This window comes from Brachypodium distachyon, chromosome 1, assembly GCF_000005505.3.
Source record: "Brachypodium distachyon strain Bd21 chromosome 1, Brachypodium_distachyon_v3.0, whole genome shotgun sequence".
Taxonomy (NCBI): domain Eukaryota; kingdom Viridiplantae; phylum Streptophyta; class Magnoliopsida; order Poales; family Poaceae; genus Brachypodium; species Brachypodium distachyon.
This window is the reverse complement of record NC_016131.3, coordinates 63613007-63639152: the sequence shown is the minus strand read 5'-3', so window position 1 is coordinate 63639152 and position 26146 is coordinate 63613007. Positions and strand designations below refer to the sequence as shown.

The 26146-nt window shown below is 42.2% G+C and overlaps 3 protein-coding genes across 4 annotated transcripts; 1 reads left to right on the top strand and 2 right to left on the bottom strand.

Moving 5' to 3' along the window:
* Positions 1–5706, bottom strand: LOC100827101 (nuclear poly(A) polymerase 3). Of its 2 annotated transcripts, none has more exons than XM_003558011.3 (10): positions 5277–5706; positions 5118–5195; positions 4934–5032; positions 3991–4053; positions 3748–3909; positions 3035–3148; positions 2674–2736; positions 2281–2577; positions 1000–1164; positions 1–908 (listed from the first exon to the last, which is right to left on the bottom strand). In XM_003558011.3, the coding sequence occupies exons 1-10, from the start codon at positions 5517–5519 to the stop codon at positions 579–581; spliced, it is 1614 nt and encodes a 537-aa protein (XP_003558059.1). In that variant the 5' UTR covers positions 5520–5706; the 3' UTR covers positions 1–578. The 2 variants fall into 2 exon arrangements, with proteins under 2 accessions (XP_003558059.1, XP_014753353.1); XM_014897867.2 differs by having other exon boundaries at positions 4934–5047; positions 5277–5662.
* Positions 5707–14062: 8356 nt separating this feature from the next.
* On the top strand, positions 14063–18421 carry LOC100825138 (adenylosuccinate lyase). The gene is made up of 10 exons (XM_010230400.3): positions 14063–14324; positions 14417–14596; positions 14747–14962; positions 15061–15243; positions 15957–16178; positions 16374–16490; positions 16615–16758; positions 16927–17028; positions 17472–17540; positions 17747–18421. Exons 1-10 carry the CDS (start codon positions 14184–14186, stop codon positions 17978–17980), a joined length of 1608 nt encoding a protein of 535 aa, XP_010228702.1. The 5' UTR covers positions 14063–14183; the 3' UTR covers positions 17981–18421.
* Positions 18422–20393: 1972 nt separating this feature from the next.
* On the bottom strand, positions 20394–21403 carry LOC100826796. Its single transcript, XM_003558010.4, has one exon. It carries the CDS (start codon positions 21098–21100, stop codon positions 20807–20809), a length of 294 nt encoding a protein of 97 aa, XP_003558058.1. The 5' UTR covers positions 21101–21403; the 3' UTR covers positions 20394–20806.
* Between the last annotated feature and the right edge of the window lie 4743 nt (positions 21404–26146).

Genomic DNA, 26146 nt, shown 5'->3' with positions numbered 1-26146 from the left:
AGTAGACAACAAAAACAATGTTTATTCCTCAAGACGGTTCGCTACATAAGAACACTCGGACAACAGTACACGCAGCAGTTTTCTGCAGACTACAACAGTAAGAATGGATGGCATGGCAGGCCATCCACAACTCTTCCATATCAACCCCTGTATTTGTACCCAGCAACAGCTGACCAGAAAAGGCAATTTACACATTCTGCTGTCAGATACGGGGCATTAAACCTACAGGTTACATACACTTTCTATATGTTGCTATACCTCTGTCACTTGTATACCAATCGCTATGCTGTGTACATGAATGTACACCTGCACAAGCCTCAGGTCAGGAATAAACCGCTTGAATGAACAATACTTCACCCTAGAAGCTTCAGGGAATAATTTCCATCTCTCAGCAGCCAGCTACAACAAAAACGCTTCCATATTCCTTGCACCAAGGAATGAACAAGCCCTCCAAGAAAACGCAAGAAGTTCTACCTGATGTTGCAAACGCCCTTCAACAGCCCAAGAAAATTAGTTTTCTAACAATTCTCATCTTGGATATTCACGGTGAAGAACAAGTTTGAGATGGCACCAGAATCTTAAACAACTGGGCATCCCTGCTTCATCGGTTGGTAGCCCAGCATTGATGGTGGCAGATTCTGCAGTTTCTTGTAAACTGAATCACCGGAAATGCTTTTCGGCAGCTGACTCGTCTCAATAATAGACATTGTTATGTCTGAACGAGCACACTTTTCCTTTCCATATATGTTGTTGATGACACTTTTCATGAAGTCATTTTTGAGAGAACTTGCAGAGATCTTAGTACTCCTATAGATGAGACCCCAGAAGAATACAACATTTGGCGCAGCAATAGTATGATTGACTTTCTCTGAAGGATCTGGGTCACAATCAACATCAAGGCTTTCCAGCTGCAGAACATCATTTAAGAGAGGTCACGATCAATATTAATGCTTGCAGCCAGAAATGTGAAAATACAACGATCAGGTGGCGAAAAATAACCTTGAGAATAAGGTTTCGGAAGCGTGATTTCACCCATCCAACCCAATCGCGTAACTCTTCAGTTGTTGGAGCTGAGAGAACCATGTGAAGAAAGTGCTCATATTTTACAGTATATGGATATGGTGCAAAAATCCAAGTCCAGTCGATATCAACATTCCTTATATCCTGTACAAGTGACAAACGTGATATTGCCAGCTGCCCATTCAAGGTTACAAGCAAGCTTGAAAACTGAAGTCCGGCAACAGTTTAGATGACTGTCGTGAATATGTAAAGGCATTTAGCATTAGCAAATATCTAACATAAAACATAAATTCCTACCAATCTGTGATATAAAGAAAATCATATCCTTCTCCTAGGTTATAAGGAAACCACACACACTTTATGAAATAATTACACCAGCTAAAAATTGGACTTTCTCAGTGTGTTAAATCATTTGCAGCAAAAGAGAGAGCATCCCAACACCCAAATCGACTGAAGCAAACAAGCACCATGGCATTGCTTTATCAATGAGTACAAATCTAAAAAGTAAGCAGATCCACAGGTATGGTGAAACGTTATGGAGATTGGCGCATTTAAGTAGCAAGTAATATTATAGGACACCCTCCTTCCCAAAATATAAGGCACATAAATATGCGTGCAGTCAACATGTTAAAACTTTGACCACTAATGTATGCGAAAGTAGATGGACTGGCATTTATTAATAATATTGCTGTATCTGTCTTGCAAAATATCTCTTTTATGTCATATGTCTTTTAACTAACTTTGTATGCAAGTTCTAAGAGAAAATCTTAGTCAAAGTACATTTTGGGAAGGAGGGAGCACAACAATTATGGATTTTGACCTTGTGGGTAGATAAACCATGCTATCAAAATTTAAAATGGAACAAGTTAATCCATACCCATCAATTTCAAAAAATTTGGGAAAGAGAGGAAAAGGACCAGACAAAAAGAAAAGAAAAGAGGATAAAAATCGGTGAGCCAATTGCTTATTTGAAAATTTGATAAAACAAAATGGATCTAACCCTCAGATTGAAAACAAAGTCATAGATATACTATTTCAGATTTAAACTCTGGCATGCAATACAGCAAGAAATAATAAAACTGAAGGTATTGGTATATCCTAGGCATATTAGAACCCGTGACTCTTCTTCAACTTAGTTGCAAAAAGTAGAACTTTAGTCCTTTCCATATTTATTCTAGAGATATCAAACAGCCGGTAAGCTTTTCTCAGAGAAAAATAGGACATTTAATTAAATGGAACCACATAAACCAATAAGCATACCTTGGTCAACGCAAAACCTCGCCTAAGTTCTTCTTTGATCTTGTTGAAAGTACTTTTTGTTATACTAGAGGCACAAAATTCTGGTGGAAAACAGGGCATCACTATGGGCATCAGAGAGCACCCATCAGGACCCCAAAGAGGTGCCTGATCATGCAACGCCACTGGAAGAGGCCAAGGCCAGTGAGAAAATATGTCAAAGAACATAGAGAACAAAGTATTGACACTAGCATTTGGATGTCTGCGGCAAACATATGCTCCAAGAACCGCCAAGTGAATTCCAGCAAAGTAGCCAACTAGCTGCAAATGGAATTATCCAATCAGAATAACCGTTAGACCATAAAAATCACTAATCGTCTATTAGCAATTGTCAATAAAGAGAGACAAACCACGCACATGGCAATAAATCCCTCTTTTTCTGGCCCAGAGTTTAAGGCACCGCAACAGAACTTGAAACCTCTGCATCAAAACTCCTAAAGTTAGAAAAGACAGAAGAATACTATGAAGGGTTTCGAAGACCTTATATTGAATAAAAGGTACAACCATGCCATAGTGTGTGCCAGACAAGGAAAAAAAGGTGCACATGCCATTATCATTGCACTAACAGGGACAAAACCCAGAAACATCGGTAAACAAATACAAGGAAGAAAGTAAATAGTGGCAAACAACATTTGGACCGAAATACGGAAAGTACAGAGTGTAATAAGAAATAAGAAGGATGGAATGTAAATTAGTCTACTGAGCCAAATTGTTGGACCTTCATATTTGGAACTAATTGCATGATCTGTCTATTAACACGAACTCCAGATAGGCATCTCCAGCTTGCCCCATCAACTTTCTCTAGCAAACGGGGATCAAATGCGCGTATAGCCTGCAGCACATGCAGCTTGTGAGAGCTTAAATTGACCACTAGATATTATACTCAGTGTTTCTTCGAGCTAATGCCTCCGTTACAATATGAAAATCATGTGCCAAACATAGGAGAAAGAGTGCACAATACAATATAATATAGGTGGTTGTATAATATACCATAACAGCAGTAAACTTCACACCCTTAATAAATCTTATCATGTATTAACTCATTTAAGTGAAGAGCCCAACAGCATGTTCAAATAAATGTACAAGAAATTGCAGGATTAAAGGTATGGCCCAAAGAAAACTTGGGAGAAAATCTATATCACCAGTAGGTTCACTGCTTTAGATAAATACATGTGCGATACAATGAAATGCCATAAAAGATGTCACCAGCTGTGGCTTATCAAGGTACAGCACAGGGAAAATGAAACATAACACCATAGTACATTAGAAGTTAAACATAAAGCCTACATGTGAATGAAGCTATTTCGAGAAAAATCTGAATCTTAATAAAATTTAACTCATGGAATGAACAAACATAACACAAAATAATATAACTATAAGGTAGTAAATAAGTACTAAGTCGCGTAATTATCATGATTCAAAGATACTTGCCTCTGCAGCATTGATAACTGGCAGCTGGACATATGGAAAATCAACTGACACACCGTTGAATTTAAAGCGCATCAATGGAACCCTAGCACTTTCAATAGAATGCAAGTCTGATACTTCTGGCCTTTCTTCAAGCATTTGTCGCAGGACAACAAAAAAATGGTGCTACACATTACCACATGTACACATCATTAGACAATTTCAAAGTCTAGGTTAGACAAGAGGAAAATATAAAAACACACTCACTTGTAGTGATGCAACGCAAGGACCAACACAGACTGCGTCAATATCAGATTCAGGTCCATATGCCTTCAAACCAGAGAATAGTTAGCCAAGGCTTGTCACCAAAAGATAAAATCGTGAATTTTAAGTGAGAAAATGTGTCAAATAAAGGGGCAACATTGTAAACAAGGAAAGTCCAGTTAAAGTCCTTTCAGTTGGACAGTCTAGCTGCTTACATACAATTCATACTGTCCAAGCCAATATTGTGGAACTTACCACAAGAGATATTGCCTGTTAATAACAATCTCGAAAGGCCAAACAAAAAGCATTGTGTGCATTATACTACCCATACCTCAAAACTACATATGGTAAACAATACAGATCACATGTGTCAAGCTTGTTAATTACTTGAATTTGCCTAGGCCGTTTATCCGTTCGTATCTTTCAAACTCTTAAGTTTAACTACTTCAATGCTATCTATAAACAGGCGATTATATTATCATAGGTGCAGATTCAAGATACAACACCCTTCGTATGCTTCTTAACCTACCAAGATCAATTTCCTTATGTCATATCAACAAACATGCACAACTAAGAATCACCCCCTCTCTGAACATAAATGATGCCAAACTTTGCATATGGTCAACTGACCGACACCGCCCTACACCTATACCCACAATCATATGCTCTGACTGCTTCCCAGTATCAATTGTGCAATCAGCGGAACATTCCACCAAGCAACTCAAGAACGATGATCAACTGGATACATTGCTGTAAACGTTTGAGGAATTGTTGAATTATCGTTTAAGAAATTAGGTTGCAACTTTGAGGTTCTAATTTAACCCAACATACAACAGATAACAAAATTCACCTTCAAAATTAGAGATTATTCCACTAATATACCATATACTAGTACACCAGCCTAGCATCACACCATTACAACAAAACCACATCGAATAGTGCTTACCCCTAAAGCATAGGAGCCAAAGGTCAACACCGTGCCTGTTGTGATCCAATGTTTATCCCTCTGGTCGTAAGCCACCTGCTTCGCCCAATCCATCACTATCTGCAACAGCAACAGCTGATGAAAAGGCCCCTCCAGCCCCCATTGCAAGCTGCAACCTTTGAACCAAAACACGAAGCACCCTTACCTTGTCGAGCTCGCGTACGACCTCCTCTCTCCTCTGTTCCTCTTCCTGCGAGGGCACAACCCCCGCACCCGCGATAAACTGAACCTCGCAAAACAATTTTGCCAAAATTAGGCAGGAAACCACATGATACGACTATATGGGAACGCTTGGGCGACTCACCTTGAGGAGGGAGACGCTCCGGACCACGTCCATGTGCACGGTGGTCGCGGGATCGAGCCGAAGGATGATCGGGCGCGGCGGGATCGTCCCGGGGGGCGGGAGCGGGGGAGGGCCCCCGAGGTACATCCTCGGCGTCGGTGGAATCGGCGGGGGAGGGGGAGGGCCCCTGGCACGCGGGGGGGCTAGGGTTAGGGGCTCGACCTTGCGGGAGGCCGAGCCCCCGACGACGGGGTCGAGCACCATTGCCGGCGCAGGCCGCCGGTCCCGAGGACGCTGGCCGGCGGCCACGCGCGCGGCGTCGGTCGCCGTGTCGTTGGGTGGTCGCCGCGGAGACGACGACGAGGACAACGATGGGAGTCGCGTGTTTGAATTATACCGCTGTATTATTTTAGGCCGGCTTTGGGGGTTTTGAGGGGGATGGTGGGTTGATGGAACGGGGGTCGGGGCTGGAGGTGACGGGGTTTATATACAGAGTCACAGAGGTGCGACGGGGTTTGGACTTTGGACGGAGGGACGATAGCCGGCAGTCGACGTGGCGCAAAACACGAAATCGTGCCGGTGAGGAGGCTGTTTCAACGGAAGGTCGCTAGTTTGCCTGTTGGAAATGGTCAACGAATTTTCAACCTTTGTTATTCCTCTCTCACGAAACGTAGTTTTCAAGGTTGTTCCTGTCAAGAAGAAAGAGCTTTCTAGCTTGTTTACCGAAAAGTTTACCGTGCTTTACTTCACACTCTTAATAAATCTGAAACACTGCTTTTTTTTCGAACAGTGAACAAACTGTTCTGATGATAACAATTAGACATCGGTCATATTTCATTTCCAATTTATATAGACATCCACGTTAACTGGTTTGTCGTTATATTTTCATGAGCTTCATATCTTCCGCACCAATTTTCAGATTAGGTCGCGAACATGTGCATTCTAAATGTGGTGAAAACGGTTTTTGCTCGTGATCCTCTAGGTAATATTGCTTCCTCTCGTAATTCAATGTCTTTTAACTCATACTCATTATTTGAGGATATGATTCATATCACATATGATTTGCATTTATTGACTATATTCATACACCGGTGAAACATTAAATTTTAGATACAAATAATGTAACATTAAATAAACACAATACACAGTGGACACTTTTTATGTAATCCTCGAGATATAGCATACTATTTTTTGACGAGGATATAACAAAGTATTTGATGATGCAGACTAGGATATATCTATGTTTACTCGATTAATATATGTAGATCAAGGACACAAGTTAATACTACCTCATTTGTATACTATAAAGGATATGTTTTGTTTTAAGTAAAAAAAATTTGACTAAGTTTATAGAAGAAAAAATATCAACTTCCGTGACACTAAACATACATCAATAAATCAAACATAAAATATATTTCATAGCAGATTTATATAGTATTATACTTATAGTTGTTTATATTTTATTCAATAAACATAATCAAACTTTAAAAATTGACTTAGATAAAATATGTATGTCTTGTAATATAATAGGAAAGGAGGGAGTATCCTGACAGATAACTCGGCAAGATATCTCATATTTATTCACTTTATATGCATATCAAGGCACTAAATATTTTGGGTAGAGATAATCCATCAAGATGTGTGAGCATTTATTCATTGCATACATATCTACAATTCATTAGAGAAAATAGACCACATAGTTGTTGTCATAAGTACCAATTCTTTGCAAAATTAATAGGTAGATGGTGACATTCTCTTACTATCGACGGAGGACAGTTATCCTTTCTAGTTTCTTTATTTTGGCGACTATAGGAATTCACGGTGCCTACAAAGCATCATCGTTGAATTTAGCACTCAACGTTTTGGCATTGGTAACCAGATACAATGTCTGCTTTTTTTAGAATAATATCAACATGAATAACTTAGAATTAAAACTATATTTCTTATAATAGGAAAAGAGGGAGTATCTTGAGAGATAAATTCTCAAGATATGCCATATTTATTCACTTTCTATGCATATCAAGACACTAAATAATTTAGGTAGAGACAATCCACCAAGATATGACATCATTATTCACTTCATGGACAAAATAGTCCATGTATCTGTCATGATGATTTCCAAATTAGATTTTCTCTACAAAATTAATAGGTGGATGGTGTCATTCTCTTACAATCGATGGGGGGCAATTTTCTTTTCCAGCTTCTCTATTTTGGCCACTATAGTAATTCATGCTGCCCACAAAGAATAAAAACAACAAGATTAAAAACAATATGTCTTATGGTAGGAAAGGATGGGGTATCTTGAGATATAACCCCTCAAGATATACCATATTTATTCACTTTGTATGCATATATCAGGCACTAAATAATTTAGATATCAATAATCCATCAAGATATGCCTGGCATATATATTCACTTTGCACGCATATCAGGCAGTAAATAATATAGGTAGAGATAATCCAACAAGATATGACAGCATTTATTCACTTCATATGTAGTAACTCTCTCCGGATGGAAATAAGTGACTTAGATTCGTATGTATGAAGACATGTTTTAGTGTATAGATACATGCGAATCTAAATAAAATTTAGTGTAAAGATAAGTACAATTTTTAGAGAAAACAGACCATGTAACTTTATGATAAATTTCATTAGCTTTTCTCTGCAACGTTATTAGGTAGATGATGTTAGTCTCTTACTCCCGATGGAGGACAATTTTCCTTTCTAGCTTTTTTTTTCTATAGCAGTTCACGATCAATGCCCACAAAACATCCTTGTTGCTGTTAGCGCTCAGGTGCTAGCAGGAGGCAATGTCTCGCGTTGTTAGAACAACAACAAAATTAGCCTACGATGAAAATATGTCTTACAATAGGAAATCAGGGAGTATCTTGAGAGATAACTCCTCAAGTATGCCATATCTATTCACTCTGTTTTGAGGGAGTACGGCACTTTATTAACTCATATATCGTTATACAAAATCTCCCAGATACAATCTGGAGCATGATCCGTAGAAAGCAAAGATACAAACTGCTCTGCGGAGCAAGCTAACAAATGTGATGCTACATTACAAGAACGACTAACATATAGAAAAACAGCATACGAACGAGGAGACGCAAGAGCCTTGATATCTTGCACCACCACACCAATCACACTCCGATCCAACAGAGGAGAGTGAAGGTGCTGAACCAGGGATAAGCAATCTGATTGAATGATGAGGCAAGAGAGATCCTCTTCAAAAGCTAGTTCTAGCGCCCGATGCAAAGCAAGAGCTTCAGCAAGTTCATGAATGATAACATTATTCCCAAGTTCAGAACATGCCAGCAAGTAGGAGCCGCTGAAATCTCTGATGACAACCCCCACACCATCTTCCTCGAGGAGTTGTAGAGTGCAACATCAGCATTAACAGTATAAGAGCCTTCTGGCGACGGAGTCCAGCGAGGACTCACACCTGTGGGAGAAGATGGAGCTCAATCATGTCAATGTAGGCTTTCTCCTGTAAAGCTACTGAATGAGGTGGGCACATGGCCTCACCCTTCCGAACAGCACTGCGGGCATCCCGAATATGCCAAAAGACAGTAGCAAGAGCAGAACGTTGCTGAGGTGAAGATTTCTCCAAGAAGTTCAGGACCCAAGCCTTGCAAGAAGAGAAGCACTAATTTAGCTAGATATGGTTGTGTGCATTAGTTGATGCACATGCTGGGGATTTATCCTCCTTTTCGAAGAAAAAAAACTAGATATAATCCATCAAGATATGTCATCATTTATTCACTTCATATATGCCTATCACTTCAGTAGAGAAAGATATACCACATATATCTGTTACCATAAATCTCAATTTGATTTTCTCAGCAAAATTAATAGGTACATGATGCTATCCTTTTACTATCGATGTAGGACAATTTGGCTTTCTAGCTTCTTTATTTTCGCGAGTACAACAATTCTTTGTGTCCACAAAGTACAAAGCGTCCTCGTTGTCGTTAACGCATGCCATTGTTAAACTGAGACAATGTCTCGTGCGTAAGAATAAATAACTAGATGATGCCCCGCACGTTGCTGCGGAAATTCTTGTTAAGAATGGTATTTTGCGCTATTAATTTTGTAAATAATATTTATAATCGGATTTAGAACTTTGATCATTGATAGGACAATTCAATAGTGATATCGCAGTGCATATTAGAATGCAAGTCCAATTTTCTACTATATATTGTGTGATCTTGATCTAAAATCATCCAAGAGAACATTATGCTGCCATGATGTTCTCATTGGGGGTTTAAATTGCACATCTACCGTTTGTATTTTTATTTTGCTAAACCTACTGGTGAACTTCTGCTAAATTATATGTTGTGTCTTTTATTGACATTAGACTCTGTATGGAGCAACATCTTTATTGAACAACAAATATTATTTGTTTAATGCAAGTGGAAAAAATCATTAGAACATCAGGTACTTAAGTGCCTGAATAGATAAGTACCTGATTTTTTTGTTTTCATGGTTCCTACTCTGGAGCTTGAGTCACCAGAACACACTTAAACCCACACATTTATGAAAAACTCAATAGTGGAGAACCTGCAAGAAGGCTTATTAGACATGATTATATTTGCAAGTTTACTGTCACACAGACGCGCATGCTGTTCATCTCAATCAGGCACGCAAAACTGAAACTAATTGCTTCACACAAATATACCAGGATCTAAAGAAAGTTCTCGCAGACAAATTCTTTAGTCCTCCTGACACTGGATTATACTCCTCCATTCCAGAAAGGAGGGTGCATAACATCTTGCAGCAAGACCAATGCAGCGAAAAGTTTACTCATTCTGCCTGCAAGCTCTTTTCTCTCTGGTCTGTGCGTACGCAATCTCATGCTGTTGTCGCTATCACTCCCACATGCAAACAATTTCAAACAATTTCTGGTGGCCCCACCACTATCTTGTTTGTAGCTTGCCCACGTCCCCTCAGCTCCCCACCTCCTTTTCTTTGCATGCACCATGCAAGGCCGGTGTGCGAACAGATAACAGAGAACTGCTTTCTCATTGGCCAGCTCGGTGGCACACGGATCAGGCGTGGCACATTATTTGCCCAAGGGAAATTTTGGAGGGAACAAGCTAAGTTGATTGGCCGCCAACAAAATCGAAATTTGAAACTAGTTGTGTCTTATGAATAGCCATCTCTTTCATCAACTGAAAATCTAATTCTCCTCATCCTTACTCCATCTTCCTTCTTCCATGCGCTAGCACAAAGACCACTGTGTTTTCTCTACCTTTATTCATGACTGACTTGGATCTTAACCAACCGATCAACTGGGATGGGGTAGAAGAGTATGAGGGTGAAGTTGAGGATTTGAGTTATGATTTGGAGTGGGATACTGACGAAGAACGAGAAGGAGAGGACGTCGCTGGCCGCAGCAGCCCACGTCTCGAGCTCGCCGGCCGCGGGAATAACTTGTTATCTGCTGCAACTTTTCTTATCCATATATGGCCCCTACCTGAATGTGCATACTGAATATATAATTTCAATATTAAGATCCTCAGCCCCCGCAATTTTTTTAAGGTTCTCAGATTATCTGGTGTGTTGAAAAAACTACCAAAGAGAATTCTAAGCTATTAAAACTTTACAGATTTAGAGAACTAATGAAGAAATATACCACACAATAACCCCATGAAAAATGACGTGGTTCCGTTATGAACCATCCCACAATCTACATGAACATTCCAATAACTTAAGAGTGAAATTCCAATTACTTAAGAGAGGGAGAGAGTCCCATTTCCCAATCTGCCCGAGAAATTCCAATTATAATAGAGTGAGAGAGTCCCAATTCTCAATCTTCATGAGAAATTCCCCACAATCTGCATGAGCATTCCAATAACTTGAGAGTGAAATTCCAATTACTTAAGAGAGGGAGAGAGTCCCAATTCCCAATCTGCATGAGAAATTTCAATTATAATAAAGAGAGAGAGAGAGTCACAATTCTCAATCTTCATGAGAAATTCCAAATACTTTTGTCTCAATTCCCAACCTCTCTCGAGCAAAATCCAGAACGCTGAAATGGAATAGGAGTGGATGGACAATCGAGGGCCTTGCCATGAGCGAGTAAGAGGAGAAGGGGCAAAGAGATTTCTGGGCAGGGAAGTGGATCGAACATGGTGGAAGTAACTGTGGGAAAAACTGAAGAATCAGTCAAGGAGGAAGCCACCAGATCCAATTAAATTATACTTTCTCGTCTTCTCCCCTCTGAGGTGGACGGGCACGGTCCTTGGCCTAACGCCCACACTCCCTTAGAAGGGCAGGCGGCACGAGACAGAGAGGGGTACATGGGAGCAGCTTGGGAAGGCAGGCGGCGGGCATGGGAGCGGGCGAGCGGCGCGCGGGGATGGAAGTCGGGCGCAGGCCAAGCAGCGCGTAGCGCACGGGTATATTTTTCCTCACGTGGCTTCTGCACGGGCCATAGCGTGGTTGTTTCTTCCCCTTCTGAATGGTGGGCTGCGAAGGCCCAGGGGAAACCCAGACGACGAGCGTTGCTACGGGAACGGGACTGAACGCAGGCACCATGTCACGGAACGTCCTGCGTAGGCCAAGAAAACGAAATAGAAAATAGAAAATGCTGACGTGGATAGGCTGCATGTGCAGATTGCAAAATTAACTACGCTTAGTGGGCTTCAACTTTATACAGTTTGATACCTGCCATTGCAAGTTTGACGGATTTGAAAGATGCCACTCCAATGGGTTGAAAGACGCCATTGCAGTGGCATTTTTCAAATGATGTAAATTCCATTGAATTTTTTTGAATTTGCCAAAATTGCAGTGGCATATATCAAATTAACCCTAGGCTAAAACTAACAATTAAATGTCTTATATAGTATAAAAGGAGATGGTATGTTGAGTGTTTATCTCTCAAGATATTTTGCAACTTCTTCAGTGCACGTCCCGGATATTTGCACATCGCTCTCACACAAAATGGAGAAGACCAAAGACATGTGTTTGTGAAAAGAGGATTTATAATGAGCGAGCGTTCGCTCTTTTGTCTTCCGGAGTGAACACTCTGTTGGCCATCCAATCGGAAAGACTGTGGCTCAGATTGTGCCACATGTCTTCTGGGGTGACAACTTTATGTTTGTAGGGTAGCAACTTTAGTTCTGTAGTGTGGCAACTTTAGTCTATGAAGGTGGCAACTTAAGTGTTATACGGGTGTCAACTTTACCCTGTCGCACTAGAATGATAGGGAACGAACGTTTAGTTCTGTGGCGGCATCAACTTTAGTCTGTGAGAATGGCAACTTTAGTTCTGCATGACTTTAGGATGCCATTGGGGATGGTATGGGTTGACCCATGTGTTGCCCTCCTCGTACCCAAACAAAAATTCCACGTAGTTTACCCTCCCTGTAATGCCCATTACCCACTTTACCCATATCCATTGGATAATAGCGCAATATTGGGGATTGGGCAAACGAAGAAGATCCGGTGGCTCCATGAAAACGAAGAAGAAAAATCACCAAAATCTTGCCCTTCTCCGTCACTGGTACTGTGCCACCGACGAAGAAAAATCTCTGAGGTCAAGGCGGCCGTGCAGCTGCCGGTTGAAGAAGACGACGAGAGAGGACGATCCGGCCAGCAACGGCAGAGGAAAGAACGGTCGGTGACGACCCCTCGCTACCGCTTGCACGCCGCGGAGCGGGGCTGCGGCGTCGGTGGAGACGTGCACGAGGACGACGTCCTCCAGGCGCTCGTAGCTAGCCCTAGGCACCGTCGTGACCTCTTCCATCTCCTTGGGACTGGATCGACCGAGTCTCTGGAGAGGAGAGATTTGGCACGGGATTTGGAGATGGGAGTAGATCAATGGATGTGAGGACGGGAGTAGATCGATCTCATTGATGGATTTGCCCGTGATTTCAGGATGAGAGTAGAGCGAGCGATTTGGGGACATGGGATTCTGATCGAGCGATTTGGGGAACGTGGGTATCCATTTTACCCTCCAGATTTAACGGGCAAAGATCAAACCCTCGTCAATCTTGTATGGTTAGAAATATTTGGGCAATTACCCGACCCAATTGTATGGGTATGGATAAGATAATGGGTTTTGGATGTCCACTAGCATCCTGAACATATGGAGGTCTAGAAATAATTGTACACACGTGGACTAAAATTTGAAGCATTAGGTTAAATAGTTATTCTGAAACCAACAGAGGAGCCAGAAGAGAGACATTAATAAGATGTGGATAACTTAAAGGCATGTACAATGGGGTGACGTCAGTTTTCTCTTAGCGGTACCACATAGGATAAAATCTGACGTGGAAGAGAGAGAAACGAAGAAAAGACACAAGGCTTCTCTTAATTAAGAGATTATCTCTTCACAAGAATGATAAGGCAAAGATAAGTCAAATTTATCATTGTACTAGATTTCACCTTTTCTTAGCATTTATTTAGTTAATTTTATTTATCTAAACATTAATTCTAAGATATAAGATAGAACACCGAGAGATAACCATTCTACAATATGTTTTTGTTGTCTTTTCTAATTAACGTGGAATGCATAAGATAAAACAGTTTTATCGAGCATTGTACTTGCTCTTAGTTTTGTTTGCAAGGCTGACGACTTTATCAGTTGCCCGATTCCATCCTACTGTTAACGAGGAATATGCCCACGCGGAGAAAAGAACGGTCGAAGAGGCTCCCCCGCACGACCAGACCACCCGCCGCCGCGCCTCCCCGGTCGGGATCTCGGTTCAGCGAAAGGGCAAACCAAACAAAGTCAATCGGCCGTCAGCCCGTCACCACGGCCATTTCACCGCCCTGTTTAAACCCCTACTAGCATCCCTTTCTTCTGCTTTGGCTTTGCTGTCTGTCTATCCCCTCCCCCCCACACGCCGCACGGCCCCCGCCAATCCTCCTCGCTTCCACGCTCCTAGGGTTTTTACCGCCGCCGGGCCTCCCCGAGCATGTCGGCACCGCCATCTCTCAAGCCCACGGCCACCGCCGGCTTCCTCGCCGCCCCACGGGTGCCCGCCGTCCTGAGAGCCGCCGCCCTCGGCGCCACCGCGCCTCCACCGCGGCGCCTCCGCTGCTCTGCATCCACTGAGGTGACGAGGGGCACCTCGCCATGGTACTCGCGACTCCAGTTTACGTTGTGATGATTGCTCATGATATGCGTTTTGTGCGTCTGTTTGGTCAGATGAGTGCCCCCCTGGATTGGGCGGTGAGGTCGGTGGAGGCGCTGGAGCAGGCCAAGGACTTGGACACGTTCTGCATGATGGCGCTGTCGCCGCTGGATGGGCGATATTTCCGCTTTGTCAAGGACCTGATGCCCTTCTTCAGCGAATTCGGTCTCATCAGATATCGCGTCCTAGTTGAGGTTTGGCTCTTCAGATAGCTTGCACACCGTGCATGTGTCATATCTATCATGCTTGCATAACCTTTATTCATGTGGAAGACATGGATATCAGATTGATTTCCTAGCGCCATGGTCAGTGTTACCTACATGAAGTGGCTTTTGGTTCTGTAGATAAAATGGCTGCTGAAACTTTCGCAAATTCCTGAGATCAAAGAGGTGCCACCGTTTAGTGAGGATGCCCAGCTCTTCCTTGATTCGATTATCCATGATTTTAGTATTGATGATGCTAAGGAAGTGAAACGAATTGAGAAAATAACTAACCATGATGTGAAGGCTGTTGAGTACTATCTGAAGCAGAAATGCAGCTCAAATACAGAGGTTGCAAAGGTATGCTGACCTTTGGTTTTGAAGAAATGTCTTGATATATGTGTGTGTACTTGCGGCTAGCTGTGAAGTGAAATGTCATTCTAAGCTTGTTTTCCCAGGTTTTGGAATTCTTCCATTTTGGACGTACTTCTGAAGATATCAACAACTTATCATATGCGTTGGCTCTAAAAGAGGGGGTAAACACAGTTATGTCCCCTGCGATGATCAATGTATGCAGTGCAATATGTTCCTTGGCAACAGAAAATGCACATGTTCCTATGTTGTCTAGAACTCACGGGCAGGTATGGGGCCACCTAACTTTTAAAGATCTTCTCTAGTATATCTTGTGTACTTATTGATGCGAAATTAGTGAATTATTGTTCTTCATATTTAGTAATCCTCAAGTTAGTTTGACGCTGGTTTTGCAGTACTTTGACTATATCTATATGTGTCTCTCAAGTGTCCCATTATATAAGCATGGTGTTCCGTGAAGACTTATTTTACTGCAATAAGAAAGCATGAAACATGATAACTCCTATATACAAAAGATGAAACTGTGCAACCAAGCATGTGCACAACTGTTCAAACTCTCAACTCTGGTGATCCCAAAGATCATGATCACAACAAATTAGCATTATTTTAAAATACCAAATATGAAAATAAAAAGATCCTTCTGTCCATTTTTTTCCAGGTCTGAGCTTTGTTAAATTATTCTGTCCATTTATCTGGAAAATGCCCTAGTATCCTGCTTTAAAAAGGTTTTATTTTTTTACCATGTATTCTATAAATAGAACCACTCATGCTGAAAATAAAAGGTGAAATGCATTCTTCAGTATTGGTGCACTTCAAAGTTAAGCAGTATAGTCCATGTAATAGTCCAACGTCGTAGACAACAGTGTTAACTGGCATGAGGCCTGCATTGTTTTTTTGTCATGGACTTGTCAAATAAAATCGAGCTGTTTCACGCTGATATGCCTGGAATGCTACCTTAACATTTCCAGCTTCCTACTTGTAGCCGGCATCACCGACAACCCTGGGGAAAGAGATGGCAAATTTTGCCGCCAGATTATCTGATATTGGAAAGAGTTTTGCTGAGGTCAATATACTAGGGAAGTTTGCTGGTGCTGTTGGAAATTACAACGCTGATGTAGTTGCATATCCGGAAATTGACTGGCCTAAGGTGACAGAAGAGTTTGTCAGATCCTTAGGTTTGGAGTTCAATCCTTATGTTACTCAGGTGATATGTATTCCTTGTTTTATCACTTGGTGGTTCTTTATGCTTTTTCACGTGTTGAACAGTATTTTCTTTTATTTGGAGATGTGACTTGTCCCAGAATGTTCTTGCACTACGAGATTATGACATTGGCTTTCGCTGCTATTTACATCTCTATCAACATTGTTTGTTCTGATGCAGTATTTCTTCTCATTACAGATTGAGCCCCATGACTATATCTCAAAACTGTTCAATCTATTTGTCCAGTTCAACATTGTCTTAACTGATTTTGACAGAGACGTGTGGTCTTATATATCATTGGGCTACTTTAAGCAGGTAAAGCTATAAAGAGTAGACTGTCATCAAAGAATTACATTCAACACTGCAAGAAAAGGACCTAGTTATATTGACTCATTTTCCTCCATTTCAACTTACTGCGCAAACCCCCATATTGTTTCAGATACCAAAGGCTGGTGAAGTTGGATCCTCCACCATGCCCCACAAAATCAATCCTATCGATTTTGAAAATAGTGAAGGCAATTTTAGTGTGTCGAATGGCACTTTACATACTTTAAGCATGAAGCTACCGATATCAAGGTTGCAGGTAATGTTATCTCTTGTACATTTCAATTTCCACTTATACAATCTGCAGCAACTGAATTGAATTGTGTTGCTTGTATGTCTAATACCCGCGCTGGACAACTACCTAAGCTGTATGCGTATATCCAATTGATATCTGTATTAATGGCATGCTATGTTACATCAATGACAGCGCGATCTCACAGATTCAACTGTTTTGAGAAACTTGGGAGTTGGATTAGGACATTCACTCTTGGCTTACAAGGCAACAATGAATGGAATCAAGAAGCTCGAGGTAGGCGGTCCAGAACTTGTCCTTGCTCATGTTTGATTTGCCTTCAAGGTTTCAATGTTGTTTTTGCACGGAAGCTTTCGAAGAACCCTCTGTGCGAAGGCGCATGTGTGCTGATACTTGAAATATTTCCGTGCATCTGGAACACCGGTCCACTCTGTGTTTTTGGAATGATAAGACCAACCATTAATGGAGGTTGCTAGGCGATTACCCAAGTGTTACTTATGATTATGTAGTACTTGTACCAAAAATTGAGTCCGAGATTAATCTGATAATCCTTTGTTTAGTACCCATGATTTTTGGACCCTGGCATGTGAATGTTATATTTTACATTTTACCATATAAGTAATTATTTGTGACCTGACCTCAGATAACTTGGTTGATCTGCTGGCCCTTCTGGCGGTTAATAATGATTGATTTTTTTTATTCAACTGTCTGTGCTACAGGTGAACAAAGTCCGTTTGGATGAAGACTTGGACCAAACATGGGAGGTCCTTGCAGAGCCAATACAGACAGTAAGATCTCATGCTTTACTCTGTTCATCATCCCTTCAGTTTGGGTTCTGGTTGATGTCAGAGTCCTATGCTTCCATGGAGTTTGTTAGGTTTGGATGGCTCTTGTGATGCTTTTACTTGTCAAAAGTGACTAGATTAGATGCTTGCCCCCATGTTGCATTAGACAATATATCACCATATCTTATTTCTACTGTTAACCTTTGTAGGTGATGCGAAGGTATGGGATCCCTGAACCTTATGAGAAATTGAAGGAAATGACTAGAGGTCAGGCTGTGACCAAAGACAGCATACGACAATTCATTGAAGGTCTAGACCTACCGGAGGAGGCGCGATCAAGCCTTTTGAAGTTAACACCACATTCTTACACCGGAGAGGCAGAAAAACTGGCCAGAAATATTGTGAATGTTGTTGATCTTAGATCTGGATTTAAGATCAAGTGAGCCTCCCTCCTGGTCTGGAGTAAACTGCCCATTTTTGACAAGGACAGCAATCAAGGATTTTGATGTTAGCACCAGATTTTTACACTGGAGAGGCTCCAAATATTGTGGACGTGGTTGATCTAAAATCTGGTTTCAGTAGCAAGTGAGCCTCAATCCTGATCGGGGGTAATCTGCCCACTTGTTTTTAACTAGGACAGTAAGAATAACACGAGGAACTTCAAAGTGAACATCGCAGAGTAGCTAAGATTGCTAATTTATCTGGTCCTCAATAAAAGGCTTATGAGCATGCTATTTATGGTATTGTGCCATTGGTTTTCACTTACAGCGGTGTTTCATTGGGAATCAGGGATTCGTTTGAATCAACCACCATGAGAAAACATGAGTAACTTCAAACTTTTGTTTGGCAAAGTTTGGATTTGAACCAAATGTATCTTTATGTCAGTTCATGCAAATTTCGTTGGATGGAATCCTTCATACCCAAATTTGGCCAGAGAGCAAACCTTTTTCTGTTAAAATCAACCACCATCCACCCCACATTTGCAATATAAGACCAATTTCATTAGGACAAATACTCTCTCCGTTCCATAAAAATTGGCATGAATTTGAACTAACTCTATTGGCACGACTTTGAACTAGCTCTAGTTCAAAGTCGTGCCAATCTTTATGGAATGGGGGAAGTACATAGCAATTAGATATTGTTATTTTGAAATATTATCTCATTAATATATAATACTCCCTCCGATCCTCAATTGTTGTCGAAATATTACATGTATCTAGACGCCTTTTAAGAGAAGATATATCCATATTTGGGCAAATTTGAGACAAGAATTTAGAATCGGATGGAGTATTATTTTATTGCTATATATATCATTGAAATAATATATGTCAATGAAATATCATTGAAATTTCAACGAAATAATGATTAAAATTGTTTCAAAATAATACTCGTATTTGTTACCCAATTGATATGAAATTAGTATCATAATGAAATTTGATTAGTATTCAAATTTTAGGGTCCTACATTATTATTTCACTAAAAAATCATGAACACATAATTATTTGAATGAAATCATAATGAAACCTCATTAAATTTTGTGAAATTGTAATGAAATTATAATTGAGCCTTGTTAAATTATTTTTTGTGAAACCTTAATGAAATCATAATGAAACCTCAATGAAATAATGATATCTAAATTTTTTGTAAGTGAAATACCAATGAAATTAAGTTCTTGAATGATGGAAGGGAGATTGCGTGGATTTTGGCTTAATTTTGACAAAACTCAAGGATGTAAATGGAAAAAATGATTGGGTAAAAAGACATGTCCCAAAGAGAGTGATGGATTGCGGTTTGATTCTGACAAAAATGAAGGATTTAAAAGAAAAATACCAGACACATAGATCTGGGCCGGAAATTGACAATTGGATGGCTCACGATCCACTTAGTACACTATCACACCTAAAGGCCTCCGGGTTTTGACATCCTATTTGCTTGTGCAAGTAGGCAAAACAACCTGAAAGGTGACTTCGCTCTCGCTCGTGACTCTCACCCTTTGGTGCATCGCTTGTGTGAGCTTTTTTCTCCCTTCGTCCCTTCCTCGTAGCAACCGTGCTATTTCTCGGCAACGACGATGCGTTCCCGAGGCTTTGCCACTCGTTCTCTCCGGATCGTGATTTGTCTGCAAGAAAATTATACGTGACAATGACGCAAGATAATTATAAATGTAAACTGCTCCCTCAATCGGTCTTGCCCATGAAGCTATATCCAATAAATAATAAAAACCAAAGGAAAAATTATATATACGATGTTCATCCTTATCCGGACGCATGCGGAAGAGGCTCCTGACACACGGCAAGGAGATTCGCCGGTCCTCCGTAACATTTTACTTGTAGGCAACATCCTTCTCGACTCTGGAATCTGGAACTCTGAAGGTGGTAAAGAAAAGTCCGGAGTTTTAGTCCAGGCCAACACGTAAGCAGAGAGAGCGTCCGTCAGTTCGTGTCTCCTCTCTCTAGTTTATCGCGGAGACAACCCACCTCCTAGAGGCTAGAGTCCTAGACCGTGACACGCCGATGCTGAACTGCTGGGCGCCGTTGAGCTTAGTAACTTGGCTGATGATTTTGGCAGCATCTACAGGGGAGCTATTTGGAAAAGCGCGCGGCCCCTCGACAGACGACAGAGGCTAGCTACCCCGTGGGAAACGCGCGGTTCCGTGAGCCTGAATCACCATTTGGCATCTTTTCTCAAACAGCTTCAGTCGCTACGAGCAAGGATAACAAGAATTTGATCCGCTTGTTTGTGGATAGTTGATATCATAAAGAATCTGAAGAAAGGACGCATACGTGCACATGCTAAATTGCGATTGCACAACACTTGTACGATCCAGTAAGACATACGCCAGGTCCAGACGAGAGGTTTGCGCCAAACAGGAATTTTATACATCAACGCTTGACTCGGATCGGATGATGAGAAACAGAGACATTTTCCACAATCAAGTAACCCTGTTCCCACCACCCACCCAGTCTATGACCCACCTCTCTCAGATACACACTCACGGACAGATCCCCAAAGCGTTTTCATCAACCAAATCTGTCCAATTCTGCCTCATCCTCACGCAGCACCGACAAGAAAATCCAATCACAAAGCATTACAGGTTCCTACTAATCAACACTTACAAATGCAATAACCTAGCAGAATGAACTTAATTACCATGAACACAGCATATCAACAAAGAAATCACAAAGCTAACCATACATACACAGCACAGTTAGTACTACCAGCTTCGCTTATTAGTAGGCGCCCTCCGATCCGCGGTGCGGCTCTCACGGTCAGAGCGTGCAGCCGCAAAAGAGGAAGAAGCAGCACATCATGGAGACGAGCGCGACGGACTCGACGGCGGTGATGACGCCCCAGAGCACGGCGTCCACGACGAGGGGCACGTCCGGCACGAGCTCCGGCCACCGCCGCACCGCCGCGCCTAGCTGCTCCGGTCGCCAGTGCCACTCCCACTGCCACCGGTCCTGGAGGAACCCCGCGTAGGATGACGGCGACGACGGCAGCAGGGCGGCCAGGCTGCCGAGGTCCGGCGGCCAACGGAGCATGGAGACCAGCCTCCCCGCCATGTCTTGGCGGCGGCGACTCGATCCGGCCGCGAGCGGCGCGTCGGCGCCGCCCGGTCGCTGTGGGGTGCGTGGGCGCTGGCTGGGTCGAGGTTTTTGTTTGGTCGAGCTGCGCCTGATGGGGGCTGGCCGGGTGGGAACCGTGGAGGTGGAAGTTGTTCACGTGTTGCGGCTATTCACTTGGCTCGTGTGCTGCGTGTTGTGTTTTTCTTGTCACCAGGGTCACATGGTGGTGGGCCGACGCGGAGGGCGACCGCGAACCGGTGTTCACTGGGCTGGTGGGCGTGGCCATTGGCCCTCGGCAAGGCCAAGATTTTTGACAATCCGGCGGCATAAGCCCTGCTCTAGGCTTTGAATGGCCCGCCTACACCAACTCCTCTTTTTTTACGTCGAGTAAATTACACAAAACCACACATCAAGATTAGGTTTCACGTTAGTACCAGTTTGAGTTTTGGTTGAAAAAACCATCGGATTAGTCTAACCCCTCGGTCGCTAGCCAATAAACATGTTTCTGACTGTTGTGGCGCACATGTTGGGCCATCGTGTCGTCCCGCGCTGCACGCCGCCCGCGCGCCGCTCGCCCCCGCTCCAGCCGCCCCGCCGCTCGACCGGCGCTGCTCGCGCGCCGCCGCTAAACCAACACAGTGGTCGACGCCTCGGGAGTGGGCTAGCAAGCGCCTGGCCAATTGAAGGAGAGCACCGTGGGCCGGGGCTTGGTAGGGCTGAGCCACGTGGGCTCCGGCGTGGGGCAGCTCTGCTGCTTGTCCGCCTGCGCGAAGGAGCCGCGGTTGGGGAGGGAGACGGCGAGGAGGGAGGCGCGCAGTGGGGGCGTGCGCGCGCGGCAGAGGTGGAGGAAGGCGTGGGAGGCGAGAAGGTCGCGGTGAAGGTGCGGCAGACGGCGGGGAGCAGCGTGAGGGAGGCTCGCCGGACGCAGGCGAAGCGCTCGGCCTCTTGCAGCTCCTCGCAGGCAAGGCTTTGGCTTCGTGCCACGGCCGCCGGCATGGAGGAAGGAGCGTGGGCGGCCACGGAAGAGAGATCTGACGCCATAGAGAAGGAGCGCGGGCGGCCGGGGCGTCGGCGAGGAGCTCGAAGACGGGGACGGCGTGGACGGCGTTCGCCATGGACGGCGTGGACATGCGACTTGGTCGGGTCAAATAGCCCAGCGCCAGCGCCCCAGCATCAGCGTCTCACGTGGCGCCAGCTAGGACCCGACTGGTGGGCCCGCCTTGTGAGTTTCGAGCTTAGACGCTAGCAACGGAACACTTAGTCTAATCCGATGGTTTTTAGTAACTAAAACGTAAATTGGTACCAAATTAAAACCCTAACCGGTAATGTGATTATTTTTTGTAATTTACTATTTTGCATCGCCTGCACCAAGTCAGGTTCATACAGAGTTACGAATGGTTTATGTGTTAAGGATTTCAAAAGACATATAACAAATTAATCCAGCGTGGCCTTATATTTTTTGGAAATCATGATTTAAAATTTGATTTTGTATTTTTGGTTGGACGAAATAAGAAGTACCGCATCCGTTCCTCAAATCAACTCATACAGATATGTGCACTTGAAGCAACACTATTCTAGTTTCTACTGTCTGACCATTCATACTGGTTCAAGAGTAAATGAAGGTGACAAGTTATTGTCCTAGTGCGGGAGACACAAGAATAATGAACTATTAGCGAATAGAAGGGAAAAAAATATATGAGCTAGTATATAAGAGAAATGATGAATTGTGTTTATTCTATATCTAGGAATGCCCTTTCATCTAGCTACGGGTGTGCCAGTGTCGATCCTGAACCTAGCTGACTTTATATCTTCAAGCACTATGTTATGGTTTCAAGAAATCGTTGGTTGTTCGAGCTCAACAAATACCTTTTGAATTACTAGATTATTTATTACTTCAAAGGTGTTCTTGGAAGGAAAAAAAAACTGGGCAACTGAAACTGCTACAAAGGAAAACAATATAGCTGAACAATCTATACACCGAATCGTAGATGAAGAAGATTTTTAGGTATGCTATCCCTACTGGAATTACCTAAATCTCACTGTTCAGCCCATAAAAAAGGACGTGGCTAGTGAGTGATCATGCACTATTAGGATCCCTGGGCGCACACCTAAAAATAGCAAGCCATATTCTCTCATTTCTAAAAAAAGAAAGTTTATTCTCTCCTGATCGCATGCGCGCCTCAGCTCTCGATCCCGCGCCTGGGTTCCTCCGCGCGGCCACGTCAGCCTTCAAAATCCACGCCAGGCAAGTACAAAGGGTGATAGGCAAACGTTGTCTCTTAGGCAGGCAAGCAGAAAGAAACAGCCTCAACCCCTGCCTTTTATGCCCTCCCCCGATTACATCTTCTTCTCCAGGGGCACATTTCTGACTTCTCCGCCTTCTTTACCTCCAGGTACCTACTTGAAGCAACTCTTGATTTAGTTAAAAAAGGTGCCCAAAAGGATTTGCCGAACCCTTCCCTTATGATTTTGTTGAACAAAACCTAATCAAAGTTACCCAGGCTTTGTTTTGGCACCCAAATTCTGTAAAAAAAAACACAGATCATCATATGCCTAGAAAAACATGGCTGTGGATCCATACTCCTAAAGCCCAAAAATTGAGATCTGGGTAGAGAAATTTGAGTCAGCAAAAGCAAATTAAGAGAAAATTTAGTGTTGCAGACCCTTTGATCAGAAAATAAAAGATGCATCTTATGGTGCTTTGATATGTTCACTACAAAACCAAAAGGCAGTTCCTGGACTGTCCATGGACCCTCCCCTTTTACAAGCAAAAGCATTAACCTGTTGTTGGAAGCTACAAAGAAGAAACATTACTACATATTGTGGACTTTCTGGTCACATGATGTGCCCGCCACAGCTTTGTTCCTTGGCAAAAAGAACACCGAAAAACACACGTACTGATGGGTTAATATGAGCATTGTTTCATATCATGTAGTACATCTTCTTATTTTGCTTCATGTTACTCATATCATTTGTACAAATCCCTGGCAAAAACACCTGTACAAGAAAAGAAGGAGATGTAATTTGCGAAATACTTGTCAATTTTTCATGCATTGCTAGAAACACCCAATCGCTAATTTGGCTAACCGGTCATGCAAAAAAGGGCGATGTAATACAAAACGAAGAAGTGGAGCAACTCCTAGTCACTAATTTGCCTAATTGGTCATGCCATACCTATCCAGAAAATAGTCCAGTCCGTCGAAAGGAAACTTATAATCCAGAAAAATACAATAGTAAAGCAACTCCTAGTCAATAATCTGCCTAATAAAGTAATAAGCCATGCAACTTCAATTAAAACAGGTTGATTAGCGAAGGCAGTTTATAGTCTAGAAAAAAAATGAGTGAAGCAACTACTAGTCAATGGTTTGCCTAACCAGTCATGTATCACTATTCAAATATAGCTCAATTAGATAAGGCAACTTATAATTCAAAATATAGACGGTGAAGCAACTCATAGTCAATGGTTAGCTTAATCAGTCATGCTGCTTTAAAAAATAGCTCTCGATTAGCTAAGGCAACTTATAATCTAAAAAATGGACAGTGGGGGACAACTTCTAGTGGATTATTTGCAATGCAACTGCTATTCAAAAAAAAAGTTTTGATTAGCTAAGGCAACTTATAATCTAAAAGGTGTACAGTGAAGCAACTCCTGGTCAATAGTTAGCTAAAGCAACTTATAGTTAAGAACATACACAGTGAAAGAATCGCTAGCCAAAACTTTGTCCAAGCGTTGATTCAACTCCTATTAGGTCAAAACTTAGTGTTCGATTAGCTAAGGCAATTTATAATCAACACACATGAGCATGAAGCAACTTCTACTCGATGGTTTACCTAATCGGTGACCAATTCCTATTCAAAAATCTAAAGGGACTTATAACCAACAAACATGAAGAGAGTCGTATTAACAAATTGAAGGCAAATGAATGCTTAATTGCTTCAAAATTTGAATGTAGTGCATTTCTAGTTGATGGTTGAGAGATCAGAAAGCAACTTATATATTTAAAAAAACTAACTAGTCTAACAACTTCTAATTCAAAATCTGGTTGGAATGCAGCTTTTTCTGAAATTTTTGATTGGATGAAAATGAACTTATTGTTCCAAAAAAGTTACTTAGTCTAGCCACTTCTGATTCAACAAGTTTAGTTAGTACAACAACTTATAATTCAATACGTTGATTAGTCCAGCAACTTCTAAAAAGTGTCGTGTTAAATCCTGGACAGCGATGCAAATTGAAATTCGAAGGGAATGCTTAATCATGCAACTTATAATGTGGGCTTGATCATGCAACTTATAAAACAGGTGATGCAACTTGAAGGGAAAAATTGAATGCTTCCTGATGAACCTCCTGCTTAAAATATCTGCTTGTAATGCAACATCTATTGGATAAGGTTAGTCAAGAAGCAACTTTATAAATAAAAAAACCTGAACAGTGAAGCACCTTCTTATCCATTTAGCCTAGACGGTAACAAACATGCAACCAAAATGTCCGATGGTATCACAGAACTAAAAAAAGTCACAAATTCGATAGTTCTCCCATGAACAATGAATTTACACCCATAAAACACATATCATTCACATAGACGATTGCAAGCAAAAGGCTAAAATTAAGGTACATTTAATTTGGATACAAAAATTTCAATACATTGCCATGACAGAAGTACCTATTACGTGTGTTCATCAATACATAGCACAGATGGAAAGATAGGTTATCCCCACAAATGTTCATCTCTGCTATGGGTTCAACCCAGAACACCAAAACATTCACAGAAAAATGTAGGGATGTGCTTAGATCCAGGAGGGTTGGGGGAGGACGTGAGACATCTAACCATGAAAAATCGATGACAGTAGATGCACCTGTTGTACTCGATGTGTAGGCGTGCTCCAGGACATCCCCAAACCTAGACCTGAAATCAACAGACAAAGCTCAGGCAGTCAGGTTCCTGTAGTTCTCCACAGACGCGCTGCACTAAGAAAGTCGACTCACACAGAACAGAGCCATGATGCCATCGCCTACGCACTGCCACCTTCCCAGCTCTCCCAGCC

Coding starts and splice junctions, on each gene's coding strand:
- LOC100827101 (XM_014897867.2), bottom strand. CDS start 5,519: ATGGTGCTCGACCCCGTCGTCGGGGGCTCGGCCTCCCGCAAGGTCGAG. Junction 4,054..4,933: donor TTGGCTCCTATGCTTTAGGG/GTAAGCACTATT, acceptor TCTGGTTTGAAG/GCATATGGACCTGAATCTGA. Junction 2,578..2,673: donor AAAGAGGGATTTATTGCCAT/GTGCGTGGTTTG, acceptor TTCCATTTGCAG/CTAGTTGGCTACTTTGCTGG.
- LOC100825138 (XM_010230400.3), top strand. CDS start 14,184: ATGTCGGCACCGCCATCTCTCAAGCCCACGGCCACCGCCGGCTTCCTC. Junction 16,491..16,614: donor CATTGGGCTACTTTAAGCAG/GTAAAGCTATAA, acceptor ATATTGTTTCAG/ATACCAAAGGCTGGTGAAGT. Junction 17,541..17,746: donor TTGCAGAGCCAATACAGACA/GTAAGATCTCAT, acceptor TAACCTTTGTAG/GTGATGCGAAGGTATGGGAT.
- LOC100826796 (XM_003558010.4), bottom strand. CDS start 21,100: ATGGCGGGGAGGCTGGTCTCCATGCTCCGTTGGCCGCCGGACCTCGGC.